Below are 9,848 nucleotides of genomic sequence, written 5' to 3'. Positions count from 1 at the left end.
ATGTCGTTTGTTTGATGATGTTTGTTTACTGTTTGTTACTGTTGAAGTTACTCGTGGTAATCCTTCCGATACATAAACTAGACTCCATGGCTTATTTTGCTTCAATACATATTTAAATGTTGTCAGGCTTGTTGTCGCACTTTCTACAATACTGCTAGAAACATTCTTGAGGCTAACTTGCATGCATTTGGATGGTTGGGGTCAGAGACAATGTTGTTGGCCAGCTTTCATATTTTATGATGCTAAGCTGATTGAGTCTGCGAGTTTCTCAAGGGGTTTGAGTACAATCTTTGAGCAAATTTTAATTTGGTGGAGCAGTTTTGATTTTAAAGTTATGGAAAAACACTTGCTGGTGAAAATGTTTGTCTTGACTGTATTCAAATATTTGCACTCTGATTTGAGGAGAGTGTAGTAAAGCATTATTTTATCTTGCCTGACATTCTAATCATAACTTTCCCAAAGGCAGCTGGTCCACTTTCCATGATCTTACATTGTCTTTTGAAGCATAGCATTAAAACGATGCTACCATGTCTTCATTGTGCTTAGACTCAAGTTTGAAGTGGTATCAGCAGATCCTGTCAGACTGATGTTTACATTCTTCTGCCGTTAAATTTGCATATTAGAAGCTGTGAAAAGAAGCAGCTCTGAGCAGGCCAGGAGTCTTTAGTTGTTGTTTAGAGGAACCTCCTTATTCCCATAGCTTGAGCCTCTGTCAATTTCCGTCTGTCCAATCATCCAGCGAACTGCCAGTGAAGCTGTGAAAGAAAGATTCAGAAAAGGTACATTTGGAATATTATCTGAAAAAGTCACACAGAAGTGGTGACAGGTTTTGCGATCCTGTACATGACATGGTTATTTCCACAGTAAATCCCCTTTTTAATTTTGTCAATTTCCCCCTCAAAGTGTGAAGATTTTTCAGGATCAGAATTTAGTTTGAGATTCAATGCTAAGTCTGTCGACAACCAGTGTATGGAGTAAATCCAAAATTTAGTTCCAATTTAATCAATACATTTTAAATAAATGCTTAAAATCCAGCCAGTCTACTTCAAGAAAACAGTATTTGTCATTTTAAACTCAACAACAAACATGGGCATTTATTTATTGTGGAAAATGTAACATGCTCCTCATGAAACCCCCATGCTGTTAGAGACATAATTTCTCCATTTAACACATCACTCTAACTGTTCTGATGGGTGAATGTTTAACTTGCTAAGAAAGCACATGCCTGAATGCCGTTGTGGCACATGCTCCCAAAACGGATGAATCATGTTTTCCAAAAAGGGGGAACTTACATTTGAGTTGTTGAATCTGCTGCTTTATGGAACGTTTGGACAAAAAGGAGCTGGTTAAAATGAGGGTAGGACGGTTATACCCATTTCAGGGTGACTTCACCTTGAGCACGAACGCATGAAACCAACCTGCAGTGCACAGAGTCACAGACACTAAGATGGTCACCATCGATCCAGAAATGATCAGCTGAGCAAGAAGCAGGCCCAGTGGGTAGAGGGCCAAGCAGGCCCAGAACAGCCAGTTGATCAAAGCCCAGGGTCGGCGTGGAGGACTCACAATGGGGCCAGGGAAATGCCCTGTCTGTGTGTACAGCTCCTGAAAGCTATCCTGTTGACGCATTAATGCAAACACAATTAAAATTCACTTAACAAAAGTACATGGCGAAGTTTGTTATTTTATGGTGCTGTTAATGTCCCTAGAAAGGGATAGGAACCAATACATTACTACCCTGTGACCTATTCCAACATTAGCCAGTTCAGATTAATGAATTACTTAAAGGGCATAAAGTGTGAGAACCAAAATCAACTAAAAATACATTACAGTCCAGGGTCTGCCACAGTGTTTTATAGTGGATACAGGCTAGTTCCCCTGAAATAAAGCCCACCTCACTAACATCCTGGTTACATCCTTCCAACTTTTATGAAATAAAACAAAAGAAAACATCCACATTTAAGAGTTGCCTTGATACTTTCCTCTTTGATAAAGCTTATTGTTATAGAACCACCCCTTAGTTATGCTGTAACAGGCCCAGACGGCCGGCAGACTTCCCATGATGCACGAAGCTCCTCTCTCCTCCTCTCCTTCTACACATGTACGCATTCTTATCCCATTAATGCATGTTACTAACTCGACTTTTTCCCTCTCCTTTAGTTCTGTGCTTTGTAGTCCCTACTATTACTTTCTGCAGGTGTTTCTGGCTCCGGAGCTGTGGGGTCTGGATCTGTGGTTGCAGGCCGCCTGCTGCCCCATGTTCCTGCATGACACCCGCTGCAGCAATTATTATTTAAGTCCTATTACTATTATCATTAATGTCGCTATCATAATTAGTACTATTTGACACAGTAAATGATACATACAACATCCATCAGGATCTGTGTGGCTTACTGCCTCTACTAAACAGTCCCCTGTGGAGAAACCCTGTATCCAGAAACCTCCACCTTCAACACACTCTAACCTTTTCCTGGTAGAGTTTGTGAAGCCATGCAGCACACTCTGCTTCATCTTCTGGGATCAACTCTAGAGGGATTCTCCTGTAAGTAAGAGGGGAAGTCAGATCTCTCAGATAAAGAATGATCACACCAGTAAACAGGACATGAAATGTTGCAATCCTGGATGCCAAAACATTTCATTGTACCTCACATATAGGTCTGCGTGATATTTCTTCCCATTAAGGATTCCAAGCAAGGTTGGCATTTCGTTGTTTCTGAAGTTCAGTGTGGAATCATACACAGCTGCAACTGCACAAGACAAAATCACCGCAGCAGTTAACTCATTTGATTTGCCCTTTCCCCTTCAAAACCATCCTGTTCACAGTATCTTACATCTACTGGTGGCCGTTTTAAATTCTCTGTTAATGATGGATACTCACCAGTTCCTCTGAGGTTTTGGACAGTTACCCAGAATCCTTTGGTCCTGGGCAGAAGATGATACTTCAGTTTGGGTAAACCTTTGCTGTCAGCCACCTGCATGCTGACCTGGTGCTTCTTTGGTGTGAAGCGTGTCCCTTCACAGTAAAGCAAGAACTAGACCCAGGAAAGTAGACTGTTCATTAATGGCATCATTCAAAATATTTCTGTAACATCACTCTAACTCTAAAAACACTATAATAATTTCCACAGGCTGAAACCTACCCAGTAGTTTTCTGGGTAATCCCACAGGTTCTGAAGACTCTGAGCAACTGTCCTTCGGTCCTCCTCCCACTTCCTCTTGCAGAAGACTATCTCCAAAAAGTACCACATCCAGCCAATAACAGGTACATAACTCAACTCTTTTTTGGCCAATACTTTGGAGCTCTGGAAAAAAAATGAATATTTAAAGCATGTCAAAAAACTGAAGGGTAGCACTGAAATGCCAAAACCCCTCAAGTTCAGAAAAGGACATTCACAAAGGTTTCTGGGACACTTTCTCTTACCCCAAGAACTCCGAATCTCTCACAGAAGGTCCAGCCACACAGGAAGTCTATCTCAAAACTGTGGTTGAGAACCACAATTGCATTCTCATTTCCATACAACGGATAACTCTTTGGGTCTGTGTAGAGTGTACATTCTGTCCCAGACCACCACTCCAGGGCAGCTACCATCTCTGAGTATCATAAGGACACAGTGATGTAGAAAAGTCTATGTTTTGTGAAAAAAGGGTAGTTTGACTGCATTTTTAAAGTGGTCTTATGGCTCATATAAACTGATTAATAATTCCTCTGCCTGCATGCAACAAAGGTTGACAGATTTCTTCCTTCCAGCAGCAAAACTAACACAATACCAACAGACAACAGATTCCAGTGCCATCAATGTGGCAGAGAGCAAGAACAGTACTTACGGCTAGTTATGCAGTAGCCCAGTCTGATGTTGATCCTGCGGGCCAGCTGCTTACTGACCAGCCACAGAGGTAAAGTACAGAGCTGCAACAGGTTGATAATGAGGCCACTGGCCAGGAACACATAGCAGATGATCAGATGACTCAAAAACTGGGATTTCAGGAGCTGCAGGAGGCCCATTGTTCTGTAAAAGTTGCACAATATTTACAATATTAAAACACAACCACTCATCCTCACAAACTTGATTTGAGACAACATATTTAATCACTGTCAAACAGAGCTTACAGAGAACATTGTCAGCTAGTGTTGCCAACACTAGCTGATAGCTGGGTTGTGACAGCAACTGTTCCCACTCTGCAAATAAAGGTTTTCTTTGACTGGACTTTCTCGTGTCATCCGCTGAATGGAGCCATTCAGCTGGACTGTGTATGGACAGCCAATCACAGGGCAAACACTTTCTCCTGATAGGCATGACCTTTTCATGGATACAGGCACTGTATCATCAACTATTCATATACCAATCCAAACCAATACTGTAGTTTCATCACAGCACTTCTTATAAAGCAAGGTAATATCAGTTTACACATGAATGCTCTGTGTTATTGGATCAGTGCACTCAGAAAGGTCAGGCCAAACATATTGTTGTTCAGCAGCTTATGACATTCACCAACTGAGAAGCACTATCCTTATTATTTACCACCAAACTGTTTCTGATGGCGTGAGTGGCAACAATCACCCAATAACATAAAAAATCTTAAAAAGATGTAAAATGTAATTTTAACAGACAGTGTGTCTTATAAAGGTCAAGTTCTTACTCCCCTATAACACACTTGACATTTAACTTAGCCTACCTCTCCAAGCGAGCTGTCCTGTCCCAGACACCTTCAACTTTTCAGATGACAGAAGACGTTAAATTTAAACAAATACCAGTATTCACTATATTTCCATTTCCATTTGGAGCTGTTGCTCTTCTTCTTCACACTTTAGTTATGATTCATTCAACATGATGTGTATTCACCAGTTGACTCACTGTAGCAATAAAACTTCCCTGCACAGGGAACCACACCCATCTGTAAACCACGCCTGGACCCGAGGATGGAAACGGCTGTGTAAACTCAGCTTCCTTCTAGAAACTCTTGATCCAATCCGCCAATAAAGATCGTCTATGCGTTCCAAGATAAATTACAACTTGGTGGAGGAAAAACGTAGCGGTCTCAGGGCTCTTCCTATGGTTTCCGGTACGACTCCTTCATAAATAAAAATGTAGAATATTTAGTGTGTGGGTTTGGCACAAGTAAACCTTTTACCCATAAAGTATGTTTTTTATCAGGACCATATTTAATATCGCTACATTTCCAGATGCTGATGCAATTACATTCGTTTCTTGGTGCCACAAACTACGACAGAGTGAGACCTCTTTCGGGGTTTTCCTCCTCTCTGCGCTGGCTTTATTTGGTAACAGGAAAAGGCACGAGGATGTCAAACTGGGAGTGGGGTACATGCGCAATGGTCTTTTCTTCATATCAAAGTATCATGATGCTAATAAGTAACTGCTGTCTGAGCAACAGAATCACTTCCTTGTTTCATTTTGACTGGATTTGAGTGACAACCACGGTTACAGAGCGGCTTCCCCAGTCTTCGCTGTTTAATACATGTAGCCATTAACACACAGAGTAAACATGGCAGTCTTGGTGGGCAGCACCCCCTGCTGGCAATGCACTGTATGCATTTGAATGAGGTTGAGGTGTAACTGAAATTAAACACCAGCACTTTTGTTACAGGTTTGTAGGCTACTTAATTACGTCTATGCCCTCCAAAACTACCACATAAATCTTAGAAACAGTCACTTCAGTACCGGACTCATCATTTCCCTTTGAGCAGGTTCAAAATAATTTTTTGGCTTTGCAATCTTGTGTAATGCACTGCCATGTTTTTTATGACTGCATCAAATGGAAATATTTCAGATGTCTTCTACATTATTTGTTACACATTTTCTTAAAATGCTGTCTATTAACATCTCTACCAAAATCCGTGGTAAAAGATCTTGAAGTGAAGATTTTGGGTCCCTTCTTGATGAGCTGTGGCAAAACACTTGACTGAATGCAAAGAATCTACAAGATTATTCACAGACTACATGTATCCCCAGCTATTCAATGTCAATATGACCCTCTGAGCTCTCCATTACGTCTGAAATATAAAATAAAAAAGCAACAGTACATACAGTCATCTAAAGATGTTGTACCCTAAAACTGAAATTTGTTGTCATTCCAAAGCAGGATTAAGAAAGTATTTGGGATAAATATATCTCTAAATCATCATTTTGAACTGGGACACTAATATAACAGAATAAGTACATACAAATCACATTTTGCATACTCACCTGTTTATGACTACTGCTGTTGCTCGCTTTCTTCTCATTTTATTTATTATCTAAAATATATTTATATAAGTTTGACAAAAGCAATATTCCTCCACTGACTTTGCAACACTTTACCAGTGACTTTACCAGGCTAAATAATCCAATTCCCAAAATTAAAGGTAGCATAACAAAAGTCACATTCAAGTGAGTCAAGCAATTTTTTTCAGTTAATTACAACAACAACATAGTTAGATAGACATTCTCCTCTTAAAGAAGTGAAAACAGCTACACTCATTATTTTTTCTGACTGATGTTAAACCCAAGAAAGTCATTTTTACTCCTTACTTCAATAGAACAAAAAACACTATTTCAGACAATTTCCTCTTACCAACCCCAGAGGGAAGTAAAGATGTGCAGAACACAGCTTCCTTGGATGAGAAAAACACTAATAGAATACATTTCCTGTAAATAACAAATCAGTTTGACTTTTTCATTGTGTGCACACATGTTATTTTGCCAGCTAAAATACATAATACGTTATGTATATGGTTCCATACAGATAACGTATTATCACATGTCCAACCAAACAGTCTTTTGATTATTTTGCTTGCAACCCAGAGACCCCTGAAAGGAGGTTAATGGGGGTCCCATGGCTGTTCCACCTTGGTGGTTGCTGGTTGTTGTTGAGTGTTTTCAAGCTCTCTTTTTACAGGTCCCATAATGCTTAAGCCCTCATGTCCTTTACGACCAAATAACATTGAAGAGAGGACATGCCTGTCTGAAGAGGTCCAACCATACAGTAAAGTAACTCAGGAAACCCTTTATGTTTAAATACCACAGGCAAAGAGTGTGAAGGGTTTCAAGGGAATAATGTTCAGTAAGTGTAGCATGTGCAAGTCACTTTGTAGCTACAGAAGTGATGGAGCACAGCAGGTTTTACACTTCTTGCTGAACTGTGGAAGAATTACTCAGAGTTTGAATACATGTGTTAGCTATTTAAATTCCCATAGCACCTTTACAGTGTAGTCAAAGTCAATATAGATGTTAATCTTGCTCACTTTCAGGCAACCATTTGATGACTACATTTGTCAGACTGGTGTAGAAAAGTCAAAAGTAAACACTCTATTCAGTCAAGATAAATGCTGATTGCGCATGTGACATTTACATGTTGTTTTGTCTTTGTTACCTTATTTGATAGAAGGTAGAGACAATTTCAGGAAACAACACAGTTTCTTGGAAATTATGTACAATTCAATTCATTTACATTTAGTTTATTCAAGCCAGATTACTGTCTCTACCAGTTAATGTCTGTTTTGAGGAGTAAAGCTCTTGCTGACAATTATGATCATTTATGCAGTATCAAGTAGCACAAGTGCTATAAACTGAAAGTATGGTACTAAAAAATCCCCTCCAGAAATATTTGAAGATATATAAAAACAATCTCATGTTTCCTATAGTTCATTAAAAAGTCCATTCTCAGCATACATGTGCTGGAAGGTTCACATTCCCACATCACATTTTTGTAAGTTGCATATTGGACCATGACTGGTTTCCAAACAATTTGTGATGTCACAAAATCATGCCCTTACGAACACAAGTTCAACTCAGAATTAAGGTGAGCAAAGAGAAACGTTGTAGTGTCTAGTGTCAAATGCTACACATCCATCATTCTGCACAGTGAACAGTCTTAATGCCTCAATGTAAGCAAATAGATCGATAAAATCAAAAGAAACTGAATCTAACTGTCTTAAGTGTACTCTCAGAACTGCCTAAGACATAGCCCAAAAACAGAGCAACTGTTAAATGGACAACATAGATCCCACTGAAAGCATACATCTTGAAATTGGTCGTCACTCTTTTAGAAGAAGACTTACCATCAGTGTGCCTCCTAACCAAAGTGGGTAGCCAGGAAGGAAAGTGTCCCATTCACATTTCACTGACAGACTTTCATGGAAAAGTGCAGCTGACATGAGGTTTCGGAATTTAAAGATGTGTTGGGATGGTGGGGTACCTCACCACAAGAAATTGCACTGTTCCAAGAAATGTCAGCTTTCATTAAATGACTTGTGTTACTGTTAAAGTACCCTTTAAAATACCCTCCTTTGGTAAAGCAGGCAACTGTGCTTGACATTTGTTGCATGCCATCTACCTACTCTTATTTATTCTCCACTGTTAAATCAAGCAGAGAAGCTATAAAAAATAATTTAAAAAAGCTTCCTTGCTAGATCAAACTAAAGACCAGATGTAATGAAGCTGGACAACATGCTTCTTTGACATGTGGGGAAGCTGGCCAACTCACCAAAACATCCGCTTTAATCTTGAAAATCTCTCTGTTGTCACTCTTTTAGAAATACAGAACACATTTTTAACAGTTGATGCTTGTTCTTTTATTTATGTATTGGATTTAATTAGTTAACGCTTGCAAAATTCTGTGGTTGCAGCTGACATTTTTCAGTTGAGAATGAATCAGGTTGATGCAACGGGCCAAAGCCAACATGTTTCAGCCAAGAAGAAGTGTACTTTTGGATGAGCATGCTTTATAAAGAATGCACTGAGGATTAAGTGAAATCACTGTGTAAGTGTGATTTATGAGCCATTCTGCGTCAATAGACTGTGACAGGCTTTCACTCTTTTTATCCGAAACAAATGAATGCTCATTCAACCTCTCTGCATACCTCTGCAAGGTAATAGGTCAGCTGACGTTTCCTAACCTTCCCTCAGAGGTTTTGGGTCCCACTGTGAGAAAGTCTATGTGCATATTTCTCATAATGCAGGGAATTTGTTTATTAAAGTACAATGTGTGGCTCAGTAACAGATACGCAGGTGGTAGTAGAAACTGCTTTAAAAGTGTGAGGAAAAGAGAATAGCCATACAACTGCGCTACAAGTCTGATGCAATTGATTTGACCAGACAGAACAGTCATCTAGATTAGTTTGGTATTCTGACTGGAAAATTGTACTACATTTGTGCAAATGGTCTGAATAAATCAGGAAGAACTCTGACCTGGAAAAAGCTGCATTCATTTAGGTTTTCTGCAAGCTTATAGTAAATAAGGTGCTAAATCTGATTAAGTTAATTTGGATGACTGCATGTTGGAGTGTCATGAAAGGAGATAATGTGATTGAATTTTTCTGAATGCATGTAGTAGGCTCCAGGACATATAGGAAAAAAGTGAAAATCAGAAAAAGTGACAACATGGCTTGGGGCATAAAGTTTATACAACACAGTGTATATATGCAGTAAGCCAGTAACGAGCTCCTGATGTATGCAGTGTCTATTTCTCCTGAGACTCGGCTCTGCAGCCTCGTCCATCAGACAAAGTAGCCCCCACTAACACATCCGACTGGGAGGTTTTCAGGAGACACCTGCTTTGCTGCTCTCTGGGGCCCACGCATGAGGCCTAAATCAAGTGACAAAAAGTACTGGCCTGAAGTTACTTGATGAAATGTCATCACTAAGGTGAAGAAGATGATTAAAATACTGCATGGTTATGCAATTACATGACCTATTTCTCAACTTCTGCTGCTTCCATCTTTGACAGATATCTGAAATGGGATGTTGGTTGCAGAACATGTGTGAGAGCAACAGTTTGGGCCATTAGTGTAGTGTATTCAAATGGGAATAGCATGATATTTTGACTGTTTCATTGTCTCTGTGCAAAATGTA

At 39.6% G+C, this 9,848-nt stretch overlaps 1 protein-coding gene across 2 annotated transcripts; it reads right to left on the bottom strand.

Annotated features, from left to right (window-relative positions):
- Nucleotides 1–20: 20 nt before the first annotated feature.
- On the bottom strand, nucleotides 21–4,925 carry agpat4 (1-acylglycerol-3-phosphate O-acyltransferase 4 (lysophosphatidic acid acyltransferase, delta)). 2 transcript variants are annotated; one of them, XM_046071476.1, is made up of 9 exons: nucleotides 4,854–4,925; nucleotides 3,826–4,007; nucleotides 3,422–3,591; nucleotides 3,141–3,302; nucleotides 2,879–3,032; nucleotides 2,645–2,747; nucleotides 2,465–2,540; nucleotides 1,419–1,617; nucleotides 21–755 (listed from the first exon to the last, which is right to left on the bottom strand). In XM_046071476.1, exons 2-9 carry the CDS (start codon nucleotides 4,001–4,003, stop codon nucleotides 664–666), a joined length of 1,134 nt encoding a protein of 377 aa, XP_045927432.1. In that variant the 5' UTR covers nucleotides 4,004–4,007; nucleotides 4,854–4,925; the 3' UTR covers nucleotides 21–663. The 2 variants fall into 2 exon arrangements, with proteins under 2 accessions (XP_045927432.1, XP_045927431.1); XM_046071475.1 differs by having other exon boundaries at nucleotides 4,675–4,894.
- Nucleotides 4,926–9,848: the final 4,923 nt, after the last annotated feature.

The sequence above is a fragment of the Micropterus dolomieu genome, linkage group LG15 (genome assembly GCF_021292245.1).
Source record: "Micropterus dolomieu isolate WLL.071019.BEF.003 ecotype Adirondacks linkage group LG15, ASM2129224v1, whole genome shotgun sequence".
In the NCBI taxonomy this organism is placed as follows: domain Eukaryota; kingdom Metazoa; phylum Chordata; class Actinopteri; order Centrarchiformes; family Centrarchidae; genus Micropterus; species Micropterus dolomieu.
This window is presented reverse-complemented; position numbering and strand designations above follow the sequence as displayed.